General features: G+C 42.5%; 4 protein-coding genes across 14 annotated transcripts; 3 read left to right on the forward strand and 1 right to left on the reverse strand.

Moving 5' to 3' along the window:
• The first annotated feature begins 31 nt into the window (after positions 1-31).
• Positions 32-17,800, forward strand: Mmp1 (Matrix metalloproteinase 1). Of its 9 annotated transcripts, XR_006245978.2 has the most exons (7): positions 3,334-3,772; positions 6,189-6,394; positions 12,179-12,582; positions 12,801-13,719; positions 13,787-13,865; positions 16,112-16,434; positions 16,711-16,848. XR_006245978.2 is itself a non-coding variant. In XM_043210263.2 (6 exons), exons 2-6 carry the CDS (start codon positions 6,239-6,241, stop codon positions 16,872-16,874), a joined length of 1,812 nt encoding a protein of 603 aa, XP_043066198.1. In that variant the 5' UTR covers positions 32-174; positions 6,189-6,238; the 3' UTR covers positions 16,875-17,800. The 9 variants fall into 9 exon arrangements, 8 of the variants coding, with proteins under 8 accessions (XP_043066198.1, XP_017108162.2, XP_070135235.1 ...); XM_043210263.2 differs by lacking the exons at positions 3,334-3,772; positions 16,112-16,434 and adding an exon at positions 32-174 and having other exon boundaries at positions 13,787-13,955; positions 16,711-17,800; XM_017252673.3 differs by lacking the exons at positions 3,334-3,772; positions 16,112-16,434 and adding an exon at positions 540-1,020 and having other exon boundaries at positions 13,787-13,955; positions 16,711-17,800.
• On the reverse strand, positions 17,781-19,802 carry Pof (Painting of fourth). Of its 3 annotated transcripts, none has more exons than XM_017252681.3 (4): positions 19,399-19,802; positions 18,436-19,326; positions 18,091-18,312; positions 17,781-17,988 (listed from the first exon to the last, which is right to left on the reverse strand). In XM_017252681.3, exons 1-4 carry the CDS (start codon positions 19,685-19,687, stop codon positions 17,861-17,863), a joined length of 1,530 nt encoding a protein of 509 aa, XP_017108170.2. In that variant the 5' UTR covers positions 19,688-19,802; the 3' UTR covers positions 17,781-17,860. The 3 variants fall into 3 exon arrangements, with proteins under 3 accessions (XP_017108170.2, XP_017108169.2, XP_017108168.2); XM_017252680.3 differs by having other exon boundaries at positions 17,781-18,018; positions 18,091-18,300; positions 19,399-19,801; XM_017252679.3 differs by having other exon boundaries at positions 17,781-18,018; positions 19,399-19,800.
• A 104-nt stretch (positions 19,803-19,906) lies between these two features.
• Positions 19,907-20,840, forward strand: LOC108133026 (uncharacterized). Its single transcript, XM_070279135.1, has 3 exons — positions 19,907-20,123; positions 20,184-20,543; positions 20,604-20,840. The coding sequence occupies exons 1-3, from the start codon at positions 20,044-20,046 to the stop codon at positions 20,803-20,805; spliced, it is 642 nt and encodes a 213-aa protein (XP_070135236.1). The 5' UTR covers positions 19,907-20,043; the 3' UTR covers positions 20,806-20,840.
• Positions 20,841-20,917: 77 nt separating this feature from the next.
• LOC108133021 (RNA-binding protein 28) lies at positions 20,918-23,169 on the forward strand. The gene is made up of 3 exons (XM_017252669.3): positions 20,918-22,122; positions 22,180-22,435; positions 22,499-23,169. Exons 1-3 carry the CDS (start codon positions 20,975-20,977, stop codon positions 23,105-23,107), a joined length of 2,013 nt encoding a protein of 670 aa, XP_017108158.2. The 5' UTR covers positions 20,918-20,974; the 3' UTR covers positions 23,108-23,169.
• Positions 23,170-23,252: the final 83 nt, after the last annotated feature.

Raw genomic sequence — 23,252 nt, forward strand, 5'->3', positions numbered from 1 at the left:
CATAACAAATAAACAAATTTGAGTGCAAAAATTAACGTGTGTTTTGAATATAATTAGTGCCTCGACATATAGGAGCTTTTCAAGTGAATCATCATCATCATAACAGTGCTTGCTAACAGTTAGCTTACTAACTTCTAGCCTCCGAAAACAGGCTCTGTTAACAGCAAGCTTAAGGTGAGTTTAGGTACAACAACAACAACGATAAAAAAAAATAGAAAAAGCTATATGTATATCCTTGCTCCTGTTGCTTTGTAATAATATGCAAAGCCTGTAAGGGAAGGAAACTATTTTCAACCCCCGAAACTAGGATTCTAAGCCCCATAAGTGTATTTGTGTGTGCGAGCACTTCTTTATGGTTATTCGCGTGACTTGGAAAATAGAATCCCATACAGAGACAGAAAGCCTAGCCATTAGACCCACACAGATACGTGTAGGGGTAGTACGAAGACGACGACGCGAACAATATATTAGCTGCCACCACAAAGAAAGGCAAAAAGCCAGAAAGCCAGAAGGCAGAAGGCAAAAAGCTAAAAGCCAGACACGAGTCGCAATCGGAACCTGCTGTGAAACGGTCGCCAACCAACAACGCGCTATAAACAACTCGTTATTAAACGATTTAAATCAAAAATCTCTGAACCACAACATGGATATTCCCTCCATAGCCATGCACTGAGAAAAAAGCAAAGGTCTTGTAACAGAGTGAGAGTTGGTGCCTCGAGATTCGATGAGTGATAGTGAGTGCAGCCTTGATTTAGCCGCTGAATGAGTTAACACTCGGTTTAGATTGTGTCTTGGCCCTTATCTAACTACCATACGTAGAAGATCTAATCGCAATCGTACTACGATAACCACTGATAAAGTTTAAAACAAAACGCAAAAGAACTTGAAAAGAAAACAAATGCAATATTTGTTTAAAAGACACGAGTAGACCGACAAAATTAGTTCACAAATTGGCTAATGCAAATTTGGATTGCTCAATTTTTGTTATTCAAAAAATAAAATAATACTGAAAACTTTATGGTAAGTGAGTCATCCAGCGATGAGTGGGGGAGTTCCACTTTCTCGAAAGCAACATCTTTTATGTGGACTTTGAATTTGACATTGGTGGGCCTAACAATCATCACGTAGCTCCCCCCTTTGTAAAACTTTTCAATGCATAGGCCGGCCAGGCAAACATGAATACATATAATTATAGATACATCGGCTAGATAGCTAGATAGACAGATACTTCATATATATCGTTTGGCAAACGACTATCAAAGCCTGACCGTGACGTGATTGAGTTTTAGAAATAGTTTTTCGCACTCAAAGTCAGCAGTAGCAGTAGCAGGTCTATTCAAAATAAATATACTATATTCGTATACAATTAGCATTATCTTTCCAATCTATATGACAATTTGTTCATACATGTGTAGATATACAGTTCTGCTTCGTTTGTCGCTTCAGTTCAAAGGCAAATGTCAATGCAAAATTGGTTGTTTTTTTTTTCAAAAAAACAGAAAGAGTTCATGGTGGAAAAGTTCATTTCACCCTGTGGAGGCTGTAGAGGTCGGGGAACTCGAGTCCGAGAGGGGAGAAGTGTTCTAAAAATACCATAAATAGTTGTCATTAAAGGCAGAAGGAGATGGTGCTCATAAATATTTCATTGTTCCAACTGCATCGCATCGCACAGCAGGCGACAAAGACGACAGCAAGTCAACTTTTCCATGGCCATAACAGACTCAAGAACTCGTAGGATCCGGAGGAGCATCAGGGGGCAACTGACAGCAACAGGCCAGATGCACTTGGTCCATGAATAAGTGCCCAGAATCCCAACTCGTCTCTCATGCCTCGACCCTTTGTTCTGCCATCTCCATAAAGCAAGTCTAGAATCAAGAATCAAGAATTGTCGTTAAGGGAATGCCACCTCCTATCTGAACATTGGATTAGCACTTTTTTACAAGTATAATATACTCTTTTTTTTCAACTGCAGTCTTGTAAACAATTGTTTTGGACGATTATTAGATTTGTTTGCGCTACGAGGTAGCAATTTACTTCACGTGGCCCGCTGGCCCTGTACACTGACTGTGAGTCACTCGAAATTGCTTACAATTGGTTTTAATGGAATGGAACAGCCACAGATTGAGATATATCATTGATTCTTAGAAGAGTCGAGCCTCTTTTTGAGATGAATGTGTAATTAGGTACATTTCCCTCAGGTTATAGACGATAATGAGATGGAAGTATTTTTCCAAAGGCTTAAGTGATGGTTTAGAAATTTATAAGCCAGCTTATGGAAAAATTAAATTAGATGATTAAGCAAAAACTAATTCCTACTCTTGAAAATATATGTTAAAATACCATTTTACGAGGTATACGATTGGTGACGAACGCACTTAAAGCTCAAAAATGTTTGATCTTACCGATTATGACGAAATTGGTTATACATATCAATTTTCAAAGCAAATCAAATTAAATATTAAGATGATCTGGTATCGTCACCTACCAAAACGGCAGCTTTATAATATGTCAAATCCTCATCTCTTAATTAGTAGAATTTTCATACCTATAAGGACTGTAAAGATTTCTTCAAATAATGACTAAAAATGATTTCTACCGTGCTATGTTCACCTTTAATAATCACCTTATTAGCAATATAATGTGGTAGAGCTTTCCTTCTTATCTGCTTGCGTATTACTCATACTCATTCATTGAGAAATCGATGGGCTGCGGGGAATCCAAAACCACATTCATTCATAATTTTGCAGTTGGCGGAAATTCAGCCGAAAACAAATGTGAATTTTAAGAAACAAAAGCTGGGAGGGAGGGGCTTTAAGGTGCTTACCTCTAAGATAAACTGTCAAATTGCCACCGTATCCGAGTATCTGTATCTTTTGTTGCTTTTTTTTATTGACTGACGCTATTGATTGTTGTTTTTGGTGGCGGGCCGACTGCCGTTTGTTGTCACTGTGGCCGAGGCTGTGGCTCTGCTGGCTGGACCCGGTGGCGTATGACACATTTGGATGATTCCAAGAAATGAGATTACTCATACGCACCCCTCCCGCAAAGTGTGAAAGAGAGAGAGAGCGATGGAAAGACTGCGGAAGGGGGGCAGGAACTTGAAACTTCGAATATTGGCAACAGGTTTCGGCTATCTCTGCCCCCCTCCGACCACCGCACACCCCAGTTGCCGTGGGGCCAAGGAATCCCCACTGTTAAGATTGCAGTTCTCTCGCTGTTAAGCAGAAAAGAGACAAAGCTTTTGGCACGCGAAGAGCTTTCGGCACGATCGCCGTCGTCTGCCGAGGCTTCGGTTCGAAACTGAATTGAAATCATTCGAAATTGAAACTGTTCAGTTGAGTTGAAATTTGCGCGCTGCCCAGGGCGGATGTGTTTAGCGGCGAGAAACAGAAACGAAGTTCGAGTTCAAAATATATAATTTAACAAAAAAGTAAATAAATAAATTTCGAATTAAAAGATTATCCCAAAAAGTGAACGCTCTGTTTTGTGCTCAGTTTTGAGTTGAAATCTGTTCGATTGCGGAAATGATCGCGAAGATGGATATGCCAGCGAGCAATTAGTGCAGTTTCTCGTCCCCCAGACACAGACACACAAAAGCCGCAGTAGAAACAAAAGGATCGCTGTAATAAATTATAAACAACGACAATACATCCACAGCTGATACAAAAACAAAATAACGCCCACGAGCGGAATAAGCAGAAGCAACAGAAGCAGCAGCAGCCGCGAAAAATAACAACGACGACGACAGCTACAACAAACAAGAAGAAACAACGTATGTACTCGAGAGATAATTAATTAATTTTTGTAAGTGAGTGTTGCAAGACATCAGTTGTGGCAAGCAACAAAGGCAGACGACTATGGTTCAATGATCTGCTGTTGCACTGCAGCACTGCAACGCCCCCATCGAAACGCATTTAATTGAAAGGTCAAGACAGCTAACTAGCCAGCCAAGCCAAATTGATAAATCAGCCCATTAATTAGACCTAAGCCCCAGGCCCCAAACCCACTTAGTGCCACTTCACAAAAACTGAACTTGAATCGATACATTTCGAAATTCCTTTCGACTTGCCCAATCGTAAATTGGTTAAGGACTTGGTTATCACTAAGGTCAAGTTCTAGACGCCTTCGGACATGTAGTACCAACACCTGGGGGATACCAAAAAATATTTATTTGGTAATTCACAAGCATAACTCGCCGGGCGATTCACAATCATATCTTATCGAAAAAAAACCCAACTGATAATGCGAACAATGCCAAAAAGCGATAGCAAGTGGAATTCAGTGTTGTTGGGTAATTTTGTTGTTCTTTTATTGTTTTTTTTTCAATAGCCAAGCCCAACGACTTTTTAGCCAAACAGGTTAGAATGTTAATTTATCTGCTTTTTTCCAATAAAATTATCAATACGGGTGACGCACGCTCACTTCTCCGAAGATCTGAGATTCATATTTAAGCAAATATTCGATAAAAAAAAGAAAAAGAAAGAACCTTAACTGAATTCTCGTCTTATGACCCACTTCAGGCAATCGACCACACATCCCGTCGTGTCCCACATGCCGTATACGTAACATTTTTTGATAAAAGTTAAAGACAAGCGCAAAACTTTCGCGTATAAAGCAATTTCGACATCGATTATTTGCTCCAAAAGCACTCAAAACTCGCTTTTATTGATCTAACAAAATGGGTGAAATGCGTCCATTGTTATGACAACCCCACAGACCCACTAAATGACGATCTATCCCCTTCAACCCGTGAACCCATCAGTGGAGTTAACCACACGGTGCTAACCTTAAACTGTCAGCCAGTCGACCTTCAACCCAACGCGAAACATTTGCCCAAAAGCCGACACAGAAAATGGGGAATTGTTTATGGTATTTGTTTAACAGAAATTATTGTAATCAGATAACACAATGGTGGTACTACCTATGGGGGGGTGTGCGTATACTATATTCATTATATATTTGGGCAGATCAAGCGGCTAATTGCCGAACATAAAAGCGACAGAAATCCCCAGTCAGTGCTTAGTCAGTGACAACACAAACGAATGCAGACTGTACAGTGTCCACACTCGAATGGATATTTATTTGCAGAGAGCCACCTGAAAAGCGCCTGCCCAAGTGGCGTATACTTGATATGACTTATCGCACTTTCTGGCCTGTCATTTCGCCTGCTGATGTCACACGGATGCCTTGTCTTCACAAAAAAAAAGGCGTAAAAATCATAGGTGCAAGCTATAACCCATTGTATTCATGGGCATAAACATCATAATAAAAGTATAAAGTTTACATAAAAAGTTTATATCCCCGATTCCTGGCCTGGCACTTGTCTCGTGCCCTAGGTCAACAACAACAGATATAAATATATCTGCCACCATGAGTAGAAGAAAACTGCAGGCTATTTTTAGGAAATCAAATATCAGAATATAAACAAAGGCCCGTACTATCCTTTACGGTTATGGCCAAGTTGGTATTTACCAGCCGCCGTCGAGTCTAAAATTAAATTCTAATTGGAGTCTAAACTTACAAACGACTTTTATGACGTCCGAGCTAGCCAGACACCAGACCACATGACTCTCTATATCTCTGGCCGATCAAAACATCATGCCCGATGCAGGACAGCCGTCCCGAATACCCGAGTAGCTCAACGTATCCGATATAGCCACCGAGAGGGATTATTAGCGCAGATATGGGGCATCATAGAGTGGGGTCTCGACAAATATTTGACTCTGATAAGGTTATACTCCTAGGCTGATGGACTTAAAGGCTTCACAAGATGCGAGATGACAGTTCATTGTACCTCAATAATAATAAAAATTAAAAGATTATAAAATAGATATAATAGCAGATGTGCTTTTTCTGAAGGGTATCTGGCAGTCCTTCTCGTCATAAGTGGCGGCCCTCGTAAGAGTTGTACTATTTTTCTACTACGACTCGGAGTACAACTGCCTCTCCTTTCCCGTTCGTGGCAGCCACTTCCGTTTGCCGTTCCACCTGAGTGTGTGCCACATTCAACCTGTTGGCATTTGGCAGGAGGCGGGTGGCAACGATTTCCGTTCGCCCTTTTGCACTTGTACTTGGCCTGGTCCGCTTTCCTCTTTTATTTCTGTTCTGGCCAGTTTGTTGGCTGCTTTATTACATCTGCCCCGGCTTTATGAAATATTAATTGACCTTTTTTTGCTTGTACCTTGCAGTGATATAAAGTTCAAAGTGCGCCCCCCAACTCGAGTGCAAGTGGAACTACATGACAATTAGACATCCAGCAACGGCATCTAAGGGAATCACAAACAGCAACAAAATGACAAACTGCCAAAGTTCAGTGTTCATAGTCGTAGGGACCCTGCTTTCCATTCTGGTAGCAGCGCAATCGGCACCCGTTTCCACCACCACACAGGCAGAGGTAAGTCTAGAATCTACAGCATAATTAAGTAATTAAATATTATCATCTATAATTAATACGGAACTTTAGAATGCAATTTTCCATTAAAATAAAAGGCAATATCATCCCTTTAGTGGATGGGCTTTCAGCAGAAAAAAATACCTATTTAAAATGCAATTTAAAATTCAGGAAATAAGTGGAAATGAATCAGAAATAAATGATAAGGGAAATGGGTTGGTTGCACTTCAGCTTCCCTCCATTAAACGGAATCAGTCAGACTCTGTCTGATATATATATCATTTTATATAATAAGTACACAGCGAGTCTGCAACTTTATTTCCGATTTGCATGACAAATGTGCCAGGCACTCGGTGCTTTGGTTTTTTGGGCAATTATACTTAATTTTACACTAAACTGAGCAGTGTACTAGGAACTCATGTGTATTTATTTATTCCGACAGTGCAACAGGCTCACGCGCATCGCATGTCAACTGAATTTTTTATTCCGCACTTGCCGCGCTATTGGCCTTAGCCTTAGTTGTTGGCCAGGCTTACACGACAAACAGAAAAGTGCATGCAGGTAGAGCCGTAGAGCCGTATAGCCGGCTAATTGCAATCGGCTTTATCATTAGCGTTATCGCTCATGACATTGGTCAGAACGTGGCTTTCCACAAGGAAAAGCTTACACGACCATTTATTCCCAACCCTTCAATTAAAATTCGATTTGTTATTAAAGATTTCCCAACCAACTGATAAGCTAACTAGAAAATTCCCATTATATAGTTGGGTTAAGCCTGCAAAAACAGTGGCTTCTAACTTTCAAAACTTTTAGTAAAAAAAAAAAAATGATAAGACTACAACCCATTAATACATCACCTTTCGATTAAATCCGCCAGAATGACTTGTTTTCCACGCTTACAATTTATAAATATTTATCTCTGGTTAATTGCTTGTCATGATTCGCTGTCGTTTGGCCGAATGTAATTTCCATTTAAAAATTCAACAATTGCCGAAGCTGCAGCACGTTTGCACTTGGAGCTTGTATCTACCTGGAGCGACTCACGTTTACTTGCCACAGACTTGCATAAATTAAAGCAAAAACAACTGTCCGGTTGTCCGACTGTCCGGCAAAAAGTTAGAGGCAAATTACCAACCAACGACGCATCACTATAACTTCCTGATTAGCCATTTACGAAAGCCCAGCCCAATCGAGCGATATGTAGCAAAGTGACAAGGTGCTATGTAGTGACGACTGCCTCCCCCAGTCTCGCATAGAAATTCTCCAAATCGATTCTCGATTTTGATTCTGGAACTCCTCAGCACGCATGAGCGCGTGCTTAACATTGTTTTTAGGTTTTATTTATGTTTTACGTAACTCTCTAGGGGGGTCTGAAAGGGGGGCTGTTGGCTAATTGGTATGTTAACCGCGTTGCCAATAACTTGGCTCGTCGTCTTGGCCGGCCAGTCGGCCCAAAACCAGTAAAGGCGGCGACGCTGGCTAACGTGTTCGTCTCCTCCAATCTCCAATGTCAGGAGGAGGCTCTTTGTTCTTTTCTAATTTCTAATAAATCTCCCTCCCCCCACGAGAATGCAAATCGAGTGGACCACCGATGGAGCCAAAAGGAAATCGTGATTTGATATGATCTCTGATGATTTTCTCCTCGACAGGATTAATGATCTGTCTTTGAGGTGATGCCTGTTATGGATGGCATCTAGTTTGATCCGATCTGAGCAGGAAAAACTATCCACTTCAGAGCTAGTGAGTCATCGACGTCTAGCATGAATATGGAGCTGTCAAAAGGTTAATTGCTCGCACCATTGAATAATATTGAAATGAGCTCAGGCTCAGGCCGTTGTATTCGTCATCGTTGAACGTAAAAGCCCCGAAAGCAGCCAATAAGTTTTCCAAGTTTCTGGTCTAATTATAACTAAATTAAAGCTAGAACCTGGTCGCGAACTTCCTTAGAACGTGTTCGTGCGTCAAACACATTCTCACCTGCCTTTCTCAACTAGGCTTTCTCGGCCAAACTAATCAATAGCCATTGGAATTTGTGTATTTTGTTTGATTGATTTGCCTATGGAAAAAAGTCAGTTAGTTGCGTGCGACCTTCGCGAGGTGGCTAACAAAAGGATAACCAAACAAGGTGGCCCCCCGTTCGCAAGTATAACCTTGTCCGTAAAACTTTCCAAACAAATGATAGTTTTTTTTTTTTTTGCAAACCAACATCCTTTTTCAGACCTCCCTAAGGTCATCTAGAGCTTAGCATTTCACGCGTCGTCTTGCCATAAACAACAACCTAAAACAGGCACAATAAAAAAATCCTAGATACTTTTTTTGCAGCCTGACTTTTGCATGAAAAGCGCCTTTTTATTGCAGGGTTATCTTAGCATCTTGACGCTTATTTATCGCTATGTGAATTAGCCACTTGAAGGCAGCAAAAAGCGGTAACAATAAAAAGTGCCAGAAGGGTGGCGATGCAAAGATATCCTTTTGACTCTTGGGTGTGTGTGGAAATGTCAAATATTTTGTGGGAGTCTCCTTAACTGGCCGACAATACCACAAAATCCCTGAAGTAAATGTCAAGGAATTTGTCTGTCAAATGATTTGTTTTATGGCTTAAAGCCCTGTTCTTATTGCAGCATAAATATTTTATAACCAAAGTGAATGGAGGGGAATTTTTTATTTGCGAGAGAGCTCCCCGTATAACCCAATTTAAGCTGCAAAAACCAACTCGAAATTCTTTCAATTAAAACCCATTTCTCCGACTCTTTTGGCCAAATGCGTTATACAACTTAAAGCTGCATTTAAGACTGGCCCGTTGGCCCAGTTTCTGTTTTTCTTTGCTTCTGGCTGGTTTGGTTTGAGGATTTTTTGGTTTTAGTTTTGAGTTGTCTTTTTATTTTCAATCTGCTGGCCAAATCTACTGGCTCGTTATAGAAAATCGTCAAAAAGAAATGCCGCCAAATGAGGCGCCTGCGCTTCGATTCCCCGGGACGGGGTGAGACCGGGTTGAGGGGCCATGATGTAATCGGCGGCGTTAAAAAACAGTTAAACAAGTTAAGCCTGTTTGCCAGATACGAGATTGGACAACTCGGATTGCATGTGCAGGGAGCCTGGTCCCTGCTGTTTGCCAAAAGCTAGATGGGAAAATCGTCAGGGCGTCGCAGGGAAAACCTCCATTGTTTGCCTTTAATTGTCGCAGACACTTTCGCTGGTGCACGTGCCACGCAAATATTTGTGCAACTAGGTCTAGGTTTGTTACCTGGCCAATTCTGCTAAAAACACAGAAACGGGGGAAACTGAAAAGAAAATGTACGGAAAAAGTAGAAGTGGGCGGCGGTGAAAGTCAACGACCTGGTTGACCCACATTTGCAGCGTAAACTAACCACGCACCCCCGAAAAACGAAGAACTCCGGCCCGGGTTCGCTTCCACCCACGCTCGGCAATAATTTTCTCATCAATTTCCACCGGGGAGGCACTGTGCCGCCCAGTATACACAGAAAGTATACACAAAACGATACTTGTTTATAATTTATGCATGTCCTGTTCTTGTTTCGCCCGGAAATAAACGAGGCGGAAAACGCCTACGAAATTTAAATGGGGGAATAGTTCATTGACTCCTTGAGGAGTTGAATTCGCCCTCCAGTCCACCTCGCTTTCAAAGCAAATCAAGTTGGCAACTTGCAGCTGCAAATTGTGTTAAATATTTGAAGGTTGCATTTGCGAAACGTGTAGCATACTTTCCAGGGCGCACATGCACAAGCACACCAAGTCCTTTGAATGCCCCGAGCGCCCAGTAAGCCATTTCCTGCAAGTTCAACTCCTTGGGGCCAGGCCAGAAGTAAACCAGGCAAGCAGGTCACCCACCAAACCCCCTCCCCTACTACACATGTACGTAGAGATACTACGGGTATACATGATATTACAGTGAAATTTCCACAGAACCACGGCAGTTCTTTGTTGACATTTGGTTTTTATTATCCGACACACCAAACAGCAAACAGAGTCGCACAAAAAAATTAAAGAAAATTGTGTCAATGTCCAATAATAAATTGAAGTGCAATTTCAACGCCCTCTGAAACGTGACCCGACTGCAGTGTCCCTCAACCTGTTCAGTGTACACCCGGACCCGTGTAATTTCAACTGATTTTCAGCCCGACCATGGAGCATCTTTCCCCCTGGGGCGACTATCGGTAATTGCATGCAAAATCAGTCGTGCCCGATGACTCCCGAAAAATAATAAAGAGCTTATAGAATACCTGTATAATCATCGGAGAATTTCCGTTTCAACTACGACTTCCGTTTGCCTTGTGACGCACTACCACATTCTGAATCCATCGAAACTGTCAAAGCTGAACAAAAAGTCGAAAGTATAAGGCGTCTCACAAATGCGTCAGTGTATATCAAAAGTGACTCAAGCAACTCTGAGTAAAGCCTTTTGTTTGTTGCCAAATGGAGCTATCTTATCGATAGGAGATAACAGCCAAAGAGACTTAATGTTTGATTTTCCGAACAATGCGTTCAATTGGCTGTTTGTTCTGTGATGGAACTGCATTACAAACTAAACACAAAAAGCCAAAACCAGCCAACACCTTGCTCCCCACCTCGGTAATCAATTCGAGCGTGCTTGCCTGCAGCTCAGTGCATTGGGAAATAATTATGTTAATTGCATAAAGAATGGCATTCCTAAGGTCACCCACCAATGATGATGATGAGTCAGTGCTTCAGCCAGTTTGATTTTGATCCGAGAGCTCCTCCTCCGAGGGCGAGATGTACTTACAGATACTTGCTACTTGAACCTGCCCTCCTTAGTTTACTTTGTTTACAGTTCGTTTACCTTTTGGTCAAAAAAGAACAACAAATTCCAGCTGATCGGATGGGGGAAGTTACCCACCCAGCGAATAAAAAAGATCACAGAGCCACTGTCTGTAGTACGAGACATGAATTCTTGAATACTCGAATCGAGCGAGCGGGCGGGCAGCGAAATGTTTACTTCCTCGGAGGCGGAAAGAACACAATAAAATTAACAGTCAGCTGGCATTATGCAAGATTCGGCAAATCATTATACAATATGCTACTGGCCCAAGTATCTGTGTGCCAGTCACTAAGTACACACCGAGTCAATATAATATATATTATATATATATGGCGGTGTCATTAAGAATGTGCGACACATAAACGGCTCAGAGACCTGATCCACATGCCAAATTAAAATGTATTTGTTGCCAAAAGCGTTAATCGCATAAAATTCAACTTGTGCTGTAAGACACTTTTCCGTTGTAATTGGCCAGACAACAAATTCAAATGGATATTTTATAGTATATTTTATAGTATAGTATAACTGTTAAGATAACCTCGCATTGTTCTCTCCCCGTATAGCTTGCACTTCCCTGATGGGCAGACTGTGTTTATTCGATTTCTCAATGTTACAATTTACAATTTACAATTAGCGATCCGATGAGATTGTAATTGAAGCGCTTCCTCAAAGTTGGAGATCGATTAAGAGTTTTCACACCTCTCTACAAGTCTCTATTGCTAATGCACTGCGAGAAATGGTCTTGTTCTTAATTTAATACATCTGGGAGATCTCCTCCCTCCTTTCCAAGTATATAAACACAAATTATATGCCACTGTGACAGCCGTAAATTATGCAAGTCAGATAGAAATGCGACACCGTCAAGAGGACTTGCCAGTAACTGGCTAATCTGATGGCCATAAATCAAATAGCCCCCAACAGCGGGTGGCCCCATTGATCTTCGGAGCTGCCGGCTAATCCAGTGTTTCCTTTTTGCTCCTTCCCCACAGATCTACCTGTCCCAGTTCGGCTACCTACCCGCCTCGGCTCGCAATCCGGCCAGCAGTGGCCTCCACGACCAACAGACCTGGGTGAGCGCCATCCAGGAGTTCCAGAACTTTGCCGGCCTGAACATCACCGGCGAGCTGGATGAGGAGACCATGAAACTGATGTCCCTGCCCCGATGCGGTGTGAGGGATCGTGTGGGCACTGGAGACAGTCGCTCCAAGAGGTACGCCCTGCAGGGCAGTCGCTGGCGCGTCAAGAACCTCACCTACAAAATCTCCAAGTACCCGAAGCGATTGAAGCGTGTGGATGTGGATGCTGAGATTGCCCGCGCCTTCGCCGTCTGGTCCGAGGACACCGATCTAACCTTCACCAGGAAAACCTCCGGCCCAGTTCACATCGAAATCAAGTGAGTTTCATAAATAAGTACTGAACAGATTAATTTATAGTTTATATAAATACTTCGGAGCATGGCGTTTAGATAAGAACATAAGACTATAATGTTCTCATGCCCTGATTAAGATAAATAGTGCCAGTAAACCGAGCTACTATCTACTATGCTAGTTGGCAGACAGTTCTTATTTATTTGGGGAGACTAATTATAATTTTTATTTGCCTAATCCCCAGATTCGTGGAGAGCGAGCATGGTGATGGCGACGCCTTTGACGGACAGGGCGGCACTCTGGCCCACGCCTTCTTCCCAGTTTTCGGAGGAGATGCCCATTTCGACGACGCCGAGCTCTGGACCATTGGATCGCCCCGTGGCACCAATCTCTTCCAGGTGGCGGCTCATGAATTCGGTCACTCCCTGGGACTGTCCCACTCCGATCAGAGTTCCGCATTGATGGCTCCCTTCTATCGCGGCTTCGAGCCCGTTTTCAAGCTGGACGAGGACGACAAGGCAGCTATCCAGTCCCTGTACGGAAGGAAGACCAACCAACTGAAGCCCACAAACTACTATCCGCCCACCACCCTGCGTCCGTCGTTCACACCACCTAAGGTTCCGCTTGACGACTCCATCTGCAAGGACTCCAAGGTCGACACGCTCTTCAACTCGGCGCAGGGTGATACGTACGCCTTCAAGGGCGACAAGTACTACAAGCTGACCACAGACTCCGTCGAGGAGGGCTATCCCCAGCCCATCTCCAAGGGCTGGCCGGGACTGCCGGGCAACATCGATGCCGCCTTCACGTACAAGAACGGCAAGACGTACTTCTTCAAGGGCACCCAGTACTGGCGGTACCAGGGACGTCAGATGGACGGCGTTTACCCCAAGGAGATCAGCGAGGGATTCACCGGCATTCCGGATCACATCGACGCGGCTATGGTTTGGGGAGGCAACGGCAAGATCTACTTCTTCAAGGGCAGCAAGTTCTGGCGCTTCGACCCGGCCAAGAGGCCACCGGTTAAGGCCAGCTACCCCAAGCCCATTTCCAACTGGGAGGGAGTACCAAACAATCTGGATGCTGCGCTCAAGTATACGAATGGGTATACCTACTTCTTCAAGGGCGACAAATACTACCGATTCCATGATGCCCGATTTGCGGTAAGATAGCATTACTTCTATATATTTTAGCTTCAACCTTATATATCCTTGTTTTTCCAATCTTCAGGTGGATACGGCCTCGCCTCCATTCCCCAGACCCACCGCCCACTGGTGGTTCGGCTGCAAGAACACGCCATCGTCCACAGGTAATATCGTGGAGGGTTCGGACTCTGAGTTCGAACAGCACGCCCTCATCCCGCATGCCGACGATGGCAACGGTGGTGACTTCGACGCAGGTGAGTGGGACCGACTCGGCGGTAGTTCTGTTTGATTGTGAGCTCGAATCGATCTACTGGAGACTAGAGCGATATCGAGTTACTATTTAATTGAATCTGTAAAGTCAAAAAGATCTCATAGAAAATCTTGTATGAGTTGTTACTTAGCGAGAGTAAAGAAATGATCAAAGAAAATGCGAAAAAACGACAAATACGTTTATAAATCCTATATATATGGTATGTTTAATTAAGTTAATGTCTATGTAGTTGAATTCTATTACTCCAGTCGAAGAATGTGTTTGTCTTTGTTGCCTATGGAAGAAATACATTTATAATACTTATTGAAAACAAAAACCAACCACTAATTACTGTGTATGTCCAATGTCTTTTACTCAGTCTCTATATATATTTTGTATTTATATCTTGTATATTTCTTGATTTTGTGGTGTTTTACTTTAGTTTTGTTTCAGTGTTATCCGGCTAAACTCTGTTAAGCTGGCAACACGTTCTCTTTGAAGAAAAAATCATAATTCTAACACTTTTAAATAAAACAAATAACTTTAAACTCTATGAAAATCTAATACAAACTAACCCAGAACTTTACCAACTAATATTTGTGTGTTTCTTTTTACTAACCCTGCTAACTCTTTCGGTATTTGGTTTAACTAACATTTATTAAAACTAACCAACTCAATTTAGCATACCATGTACAAAGAAAAAGTTAAACGCCTAAGCAACAACTATAAATAAAAGAAAATAATTCAATATCTTGCTTACAGTTTAAAAGCCAATTAATTGAAATAATTGAAAGTACCGGGTATAAACAGCAAACAACAGCAACGAAACTACTGGTCAGTCGGTCTCACTAACTGTGGTCCAAGATCAACACCACACCATCGACGATTATCCTTTAGCTTATAAGCCAAGATCCTAGCATGAGCACAACTAAACCCACTAATTTTAGAATCAATTTTGAAGCATTTGCAACTCGTTACTAACTAACACTAAACGAAAATAAACACTTTTACAACACTATTTGTTAAACACCACAATGACAAACCAGGCCACCCTTGCCAATACCCCTCCTTTGGTCTAAGTGTAGTTCCGTAGCACTAAGTAATTATTTAGTTATGGTATAATTAATATTAATGTCCTTTCCAAAACTAAACTCTTTACCCTGTAGACTGGCACTTTTCACAAAGTGTTTATTATGCGTTTCCTTGTTTCGGCACCCTCGGCACAAAATTCCAATCTCTAAATGGCTGAACTGGGTTGAGAGATCCACCAAACGACACTCAATCACCTTTCCACCCACTCACACACCCACACTCACCTGAAAGCTCCCCCCCACTCCAAGCTAATTGCATGAACCCAGTGATACTGTACTAATATAGGGCAAAAATCGGGCAAATTTAAACCTGCATGAGGAAAGAGGCAGACACTATATGTTGGTCCAAATATCCCGTTATGACCCACAATTGGGTATTTTGTATGACACTCGCTTAATACTCGCTTGCACGTGCCTGGCCCATAACCGTTAAATTTGCATTCACACACATACATGTACAAAAAAGTGCCGAAAACGAAATTCGAAACTGAAATTGTATTCGTCATTGTCATTTTGTTTGTATCATACCGTATATTTCTTGCAGGCTTTAAGAGACGTGGATATAAAAACAAGAACAATTAACATCAGCACCACCACACAGCAAAAACAACAATCCAGACAACAACGACAACTACAATAAGAAAAACTGCCAAAACAACCCAAAACGAACCAATAACGAACTCCATCAACTTCATTACACACACATCACGCCGAAGAAATACAAAGCGAATGTGCCGCCATTCACACATAAAACAAAAAATAAAAGAAATGCTTCTATTTCTCCTTTCTTCCGCCGCCTCCTCACACTCTTTCTAAATGTGTATGTGTAGTTGTAGTCGTACGCTTCCTGCTCCTCTATACCATATGCATATAGTATATTCATCCGATTGCTTGCTACGTAATTGTTGAGCACTCCCCTTCTCCTATCCCAGCAAATAGCAATTATTTACTTTTTTCGTAATTGTCTTATTTATGCTATTCTCTTACTTTTGTTTCAAACAAAAAAAAACAAAACATTTGAAACTTTTTACTGCGGTCTGTATATGCCCACATGATACAAAACATATAGCACCGCCAGTAGTACCGAATCAGGGCATTCTGCCCGGCTGGATGTGGGGCCTAACGAACCGATTCTTCTAGAATCTACATAGAGAGGATCTCGATAGCCTGTCCCGTTATTATTTGCCAGCATTAAGCTTTACCAGTACTTGTGCATCATATCCATCGCCCGCTTGAGTGATCTCTGTCCGAATCAAATATATATATATGTATATCAACCATCAATCAAACCAATTGAAACATATAAGCCATGCCACGCCCAAGATCTGCGCCGCTGCCGAAACGCCAAAACCAAGCCAAAATACAAAGAAACGAACTCACACAGAGTGAAGAGTATGTTACATCGATTCTACTTTTATTTGATTTAATCCCCACATTAAGTTACTTAAGTTATTTATAATTTTCAAATTTGTTTTCTTTATTCTTATTTATTTGAACTTTTCTATTTTTTCTTAACTGGCACTATAACGCTTGAGAAAAAAAACACATGTCCTTAGCTTAGTTATAAGTATTCACCTCACCCAGAAGTCCTCAATTTAAAACTTATTTTCTTAAAACTTAACCAGTAACTAGTAACTAATTCGATTTTCAATTATCCGCATCCTTTAGCCGTTGGCGATCATCAGTCGAACGATGAGCCTCTGGAACCGGAAACGGCCGAGCGAACCGGAAACGGTGCCAACTCGCTGAACAAAGTAACGAGTAGCTCTGCCGTCAACACTGTGATCACAACCATCCTGATGTGCCTTGTCTCCAAACTCATCGTTAGCTAAAAGAGCCTCAGATCCGTAGTAACCAATCAATAGGCATTGCATTTTGTCAACCACACGAACAAAATTATCACCAACTGGAGTAAAGTTTCTAAAACTTTACCGCATGTTGGACACTAAACGGAAATTGCTTGAATTTCAAATGCGTACCGTCGACATATCGAGCAAAAACGATGAGAGGAAATCCAAATCGGAGTAGAAATTAGAATTATAAAAATAAATACGAGAAATACAATTCGAAATCAAACGGAATATCAATTGTAAATTGAGCGATCAGCATGTGAAACAGGTGCCTTATCAAATACATTTTGTTGTTGTGTAAATAAAATCAGCCTTAAATATAATAAAATAGTTTATAACATTCCGCATTCGAAACGACACACCTATCAGGAGTCATGTCATAGCAGAAATTCTTTATGTACTGTATGTAGTTTTTTGGTAATGACAAATTGCGATATTAAATTTAACGAGCCATACACAAAAATAATACAAAAACAAATATTGGATAAAACAAAATTTAATACTGAACGATTCAAAATGAGAACATTGTACTTTAGTTTAGATATAATTGTTGATGTGCGCATATGGAACATGAACTCCCGAAAGTTCCTAAAAATGTGCTACAATTTTGCAAACTGTAAATGTTTTTAAGTTTTTCTTTCAAAGCACGATCGATGCGCGTCCTCCTGACTTGACCACATATAAACTAATATGAAAATCATCATCGAGTACATATGATTATTGTATAAGTGATATTTAAGCCAGTCCCTTAAGCGATATTTGTTCGGGTTTAATATTTAAAACCGAAATATTATTTAACTTATGTATTATTATGTATAATTTTATTTTGTATACCATAATTGTACGCTGAAACTAAGAGAAATTGAAGAAAAACAAAACAATAACAAATAAAAAAGAAACTAATAAGATATTATTTTTTTTAGACGCCTACAGACAATAAATTTAGTAGACGTTGAGGCATCAACAACTTAAGACTCGGCATCTGATTCCAATTGAGCGTATAGCTCCTCAAGTCTGCCTTCCTTATCGGATGAAGCTGTCGAAGCCTTGGTCTTCTCTTGTGTCTGTTTCTCGCTCTTGCGTCGTCTGGTGGAACCTGAAAACAGCCAGCCAAAACAATCGAATTCTGAGTAAGAAACGTGTAGGAGGAGGTAGGATTGGCATTAGATAAGGAAGCCCAAATGGGAATTCAAAATACTTTTAGTTTTAACTCGATCATCGGCGTGGCCTTCTTCAGGTTGGGTGGTGGGCTTAATAGCCGGTTCTGGCTCAATAGTGCCTTCATCAGGAATTCCTAGATAGGCACGCTCAGTTTTAATATCTCGCATTAGGTGGACCGCATTGGATCCTAGAACAGGAATAAAAGCTGATGGATTCGCGCACGGCTCCTCTTTGGCCGGTATGTTAGCTATGAATAAATCTTGAAAAGTATTTAAAATTTAAAATGTAAATGTCAGTGTCTGGATTGAAGTTTGAAGTGTATGTTTGAATATCGGATTCATATGTCCAACTGACATATGTCAAAAATAAATTAGCAACATACCTCCTATAGTTTGTCTGACTTGTAAGTTCCTAATGATTGATCCATATTCGGCCATCTGGCGCTTCAAATTTTGGATCTCTTTCTCGGGATCGGTCAGTTTGTTCTTGCGTCTGCGTCTGCCACCAGCATCAGCGCTCGAATCGGAGCAGTTGTCGCTATCGCTAATGGTGATCGATTCCACGGGTGGTGGAGATATGACTTTGCAGTCAGCATTGTCGTCAATGTCGCCCACTGGCGTGGTGATGGTCAAATTGGAGTTGGTGCACTGCACGGTTGGCAGGCCAGCTCGCTTCCTTAGGCGACGGTAGCGGACGGTCAGGGTGCGGCTGTTCAGTGGACTGCCGACGAGCTCCCTGAAAGCGTTCATGGTGACTTCAGGCGTGGCATAGCGCACAAAGGCGTAGCGGGCGCGCTTCTCGCGCTTCAGGACACCTATGTCCACGCGCATGGCGTTGGTGAAGTAGGCCTTGATGGCCGAGGTTGCCATATTGAATGGTATGTTGCTCACATACAGCGAGCAGGGATCAATAAATTCGGCCTGCTCGTCGTCCGAGAAGGGCTTGTGCTCGGCGTGTAGAAAGCCGCTGCCGAAACGCACCTTATTGATTTCAGCAATGGTGCCCTCGACATCGGCACCGGGCTTCAAATGGACCAGACAGAAGCGTGGCGCTACAGTGTTGGGTAGCACCACATCACGTATGTCCTTGGATATCCCGGATAGCATTTGAATAGAGATCTCCGGGTCCGGGAAGCGAATCAATAATGCCACAGACGGTTGTCCATGGCCTGGCTTAACAGTCAGATCGCGCTCCAACGCCAGAGCTCTCAAGGTATGCTCGCGGCGGAGCTTAGCGAGTTCCCTACGGGATAGCTTCGAATTGGCAGCTTCCGCTAAAACGAAACACCAACCGAAACACCATAAATGGGCGTCTCGTATGAAAGGCCAATCCGTTGATAACTCACGCTTCTTGTTGCCACTGGTGCTCTTCTCCAGATCAAGATCGTTCTCGGAAGTCTGGCACTCTGCAGTGGCCCACGGAAGTATCTGATTCCCGGCTGGGGCCGGCTGGATCACGATGGACTCCAATGATGGAGAGCATCCGTTGCCCGTATAGGGCTGAATATGCTTACCAAGTGCTATCTGATTGCCATCGCCCGGCAACAGCTCAGATTTCCCGTGATCTCCAGCAGTGTCCATGCGTTTCGCATCCGGACCGTCGCCGGTTTCAAGTGCCGCGCGCTTCGAATCCATATTTATTATCAAAAATATAAATATGACTATCTATCCTATTCGTGTTCCTATCTAATGTGAAAAAATATTATTCCTCACAGCTGTGTTTATCCTACGGAAAGTAAATGTAGACTGAATAGAAAACGTACCGGTGCCCGGCAACTACGAAATCGGTTTGACAATCCGTTTCCACAGATCACTCCGTTTAAAAAATTTTGTTGATACACAAACTTTACTGATAACAAAGTATTTACCTACGTCCATGCTGAAACAGATGTTTAAGTGCGCGCTAACCAACACTTTGCGGTTAATCGAATGGATGTATTCATAACGTTACAAGAACAAGCCGTCCACCACTAACCAAAATAAAACCAATTATGTGTGCGGCTATTTTAAGAGGAATAAAACTGGTCAAATTAAGGCCCGTATCGGGTTCTTTGCTCCAGCAGAGCCTGCAGTTAGTTTGAAGATAAGTTCTCTATAGGGCCATTTAGTTTAAATCTCTCTTTTCATTCAGCACAAGTCAGTCTTACAACAAGTGGCAAAATCCGCCCTCGGGAGAAGTGGAAAGAAAACTTTTGTATGGGGACAAGCTCCCGGAAAACTATCAACTTATCTACCGTGCTCCCATCGAGAACTATGTGACCTGGACGAAGAATATTTCAACAGCCACCACCTCCGTTTTGGGATTGGTTGCCGCCTATCATTGGGCCTCAACTATGAACGTGGTTAATGTGGTGCAGAAAATGGATATAGCCATACTGGTTTCTCAAGAGTCTGACTTATACTACTTTTTGGCTGGATTTGTTTTGATTAACCTGGCCATTCGCACCTTTGTGGCCAAGTATCCCTTGCGGATATACAAAAGTTCAGACAAGTATGTACATTATTTGGATAAATATTTTAATAATAGTTAATAATACAATTTAATTTTTAGGTACGTGGCTGTTTACGGCTCTCAGCTGCCTCTAGGCACGGTCAAGCACTTCTTCGAGAAGGGTCAAATAGCCGAATACAAAAATTTCCTCAATCCTTGGAGTCATATTATGTACAAGTTGGGCAGCAGATCCTCCATGTTGCTTATTGACTACTTCAAAACGCCTTCAGAGTTCCACCAACTGTTCACTACTAAGCAATAGTCGGCGTTTTTTATTTATTGTTGTAAATTGTTAATAAATTATAAAAAAAAATAATTTCCATTGAGTTTCAAATTGTAAACAAACAATCAGCCGGTGAAGATAACGCGGACTTATCGAAAGAGTGTCATCGCTAATCGATACCATAACAACCCAATCTCCACGTGCAGCGATGGAATTAAAAAAAATGAAACCTTTAAAAGACGAAAATGTGGCTGAAACATCGACAGATGAACAGCCCAGAAAGCGGAGAAATCCTTTCAACACACAGCGCCTGAAGGAGGAGAAAGAGCGGCGCCAGAAAAAGCGTGCGCGCCTTATCATCCGCAACATTAGCTACAAATCCACAGAGGAGTCACTGCGAGAGCACTTCGCGAAGTGGGGAACACTAGAAGACGTGAACATATTAAAGCGAGGCGATGGAAAGTTGGTCGGGTGCGCCTTTGTCCAGTATGAGACCATCAATCAGGCCACCAAGGCAATACTGCACTCCAATGGAAAGGAGCTTCAGGGGCGGAAGGTGTTTGTGGATTGGGCGCTGGGTAAGGATGAGTACGTGGCCAAGCATCCAAAGAGTGAAGAACCAGAGGAGAAAAAGCCCAAGGTTGAGGTCAAAGAAGAAAATGGAGAAACCATTGACCTGGACTCCAAAGAGGAAGTAAAAGATGAGGAAGACAATTCCGAAGAAGAATCCGACGCTGATGAGGATGAGGACGATGGTGGTGATGATGAGGAGGATGATGACGATGAGGATGATAGCGAGGGTCCCGAAGAGGAAGCAGAAAGCGATGAGGATGTAAAAGATGACAAAGACGAATTAAAATCCAAGTTAAAAATTGAAAATGTCAAAAAAGAAAAAGTCATCTCCAACGACGTGCAAGAAGGCTGCACGGTTTTCATCAAGAACGTACCCTTTGATGCCGAGGATGCAGATCTGCGCAAGGTGTGCCGCAAGTTCGGAGTGGTCAGCTATGCCATTATCAATCGTCAGGCCGTTTCTGGTCACTCCAAAGGCACAGCATTTGTTAAGTTCAGGGCCAAGGAATCTGCCGATCTCTGCCTTCAGGCGGGCACAGAATTCAAGCTCATGGACGAGATATTGGATCCCCATCCAGCGTTGAGTCGCGATGAGATGAAGACAAAGCAGTCGGAGCAGGAAAAGAAAGAGGACTCTGGCAAGGATTCCAGAAACCTGTATTTGGCGAGAGAAGGTCTTATCATGTCGGGATCCAAGGCAGCAGATGGGGTGTCCGCCTCCGACATGGCGAAGCGCCACGAACTAGAACAAGTGAAGACTCAGGTGCTCAAGAACTTGAACAGGTATGGCTGCAGTTTTATTCAAAAGAATTTAATATAGAACTTCTTACCTTTTTTTAGATTTGTGTCTCGAAATCGCTTATCCATTCACAACCTGCCCCAGCACTACGACAACGAGAAGCTAAAACAAATGGCACAAACCTATACTGGATTCCGACCCCACGAGTGTCGTGTGATGCGCGAGCAGAAGATCACTCCCGAGCACCCGCAGGGCAAATCTAAAGGCTTTGGTTTCCTGTCATTTGACACGCACCAGAGGGCTTTGGCGGCTCTCCGAAAGTTAAACAATAATCCAAAAGTATTTGGAACTCAGCATGTAAGTTTAATTTTTAAAAAATATTCACTTTTGTTTTCATTAAAATCTTTATATTTTCGTTAGCGCCCAATTGTGGCCTTCAGTATCGAGGATCGGGCTGTGCACAAAATAAAGGAGAAGCGCACCGAGCGTTCCAAGCTAAACAATCCCACCTTCCAAGCCAAGCAACAGCAGCGAAAGGAGCGGCGTCAGCAGAAGCGTAATGGCCAGAAAGCTAAACCAATCGGTCCCCAGACCGATAACAAGGCCAAGCTTCAGAAACACATTAAAAAACTGGAGGCGACTCGGGCAGCCAAGGCCGAGGGCAAGCAAACGGATAAGAAGAAACCAAGTGACGTTCAGGGCGATTATGTGGGTACAGCATCCAAGCCAGGCACTTCGTTAAAAATGCGATCCAAGAAGAAGATCGTGGAGCAGGCGAAGGAGCATTTGAAGCGAGTAAAAACCGAGAAGCGCAAGCAGAAGAACAAGAAGATCCGCGAGACCCACCTGGCCGAAAGAAAGGCTGACAACCGGCCCAAACAGGGTCGCAAAAAGGAGAAGGATGACCTGCGACCCCTAATCAACAAGTACAAGAATATGATTAGTGGAAATCAGGGTGGCGGCGGTGTCAAGGGTGTTACGAGTGGCAAAGTCAAAAAACCCAAGCGTACAAAGTGGTACACTGAGTAAAGTTTTCCCCGATTAGATTAAGAAATGACATTTTAGCAATAAAACTGTAAATGTGAAAATAATGTTGGGTTTTTGTCAGGTAAAAAGAAACTTTTTTCCAGGGATTATGTTGCAGACATCTGCCTTGGGTGGGATTCTACCTGCC

The sequence above is a fragment of the Drosophila bipectinata genome, chromosome 2R (assembly GCF_030179905.1).
Source record: "Drosophila bipectinata strain 14024-0381.07 chromosome 2R, DbipHiC1v2, whole genome shotgun sequence".
NCBI classification, from domain to species: Eukaryota; Metazoa; Arthropoda; class Insecta; order Diptera; family Drosophilidae; genus Drosophila; species Drosophila bipectinata.

Excerpts from the sequence above, each read along its gene's own strand:
- Mmp1 (XM_043210263.2), top strand. The coding sequence starts at position 6,239 with ATGACAATTAGACATCCAGCAACGGCATCTAAGGGAATCACAAACAGC. Across the intron at positions 12,583-12,800 it reads CCAGTTCACATCGAAATCAA|ATTCGTGGAGAGCGAGCATG; the intron begins GTGAGTTTCATA and ends CCTAATCCCCAG. Across the intron at positions 13,720-13,786 it reads TCCATGATGCCCGATTTGCG|GTGGATACGGCCTCGCCTCC; the intron begins GTAAGATAGCAT and ends TCCAATCTTCAG.
- LOC108133026 (XM_070279135.1), top strand. The coding sequence starts at position 20,044 with ATGTGTGCGGCTATTTTAAGAGGAATAAAACTGGTCAAATTAAGGCCC. Across the intron at positions 20,124-20,183 it reads TTGCTCCAGCAGAGCCTGCA|CACAAGTCAGTCTTACAACA; the intron begins GTTAGTTTGAAG and ends CTTTTCATTCAG. Across the intron at positions 20,544-20,603 it reads ATATACAAAAGTTCAGACAA|GTACGTGGCTGTTTACGGCT; the intron begins GTATGTACATTA and ends TTTAATTTTTAG.
- LOC108133021 (XM_017252669.3), top strand. The coding sequence starts at position 20,975 with ATGGAATTAAAAAAAATGAAACCTTTAAAAGACGAAAATGTGGCTGAA. Across the intron at positions 22,123-22,179 it reads GTGCTCAAGAACTTGAACAG|ATTTGTGTCTCGAAATCGCT; the intron begins GTATGGCTGCAG and ends ACCTTTTTTTAG. Across the intron at positions 22,436-22,498 it reads AAGTATTTGGAACTCAGCAT|CGCCCAATTGTGGCCTTCAG; the intron begins GTAAGTTTAATT and ends TATTTTCGTTAG.
- Pof (XM_017252679.3), bottom strand. The coding sequence starts at position 19,687 with ATGGATTCGAAGCGCGCGGCACTTGAAACCGGCGACGGTCCGGATGCG. Across the intron at positions 19,327-19,398 it reads CACCAGTGGCAACAAGAAGC|CGGAAGCTGCCAATTCGAAG; the intron begins GTGAGTTATCAA and ends GTTTCGTTTTAG. Across the intron at positions 18,313-18,435 it reads AGTCAGACAAACTATAGGAG|ATTTATTCATAGCTAACATA; the intron begins GTATGTTGCTAA and ends ATACTTTTCAAG.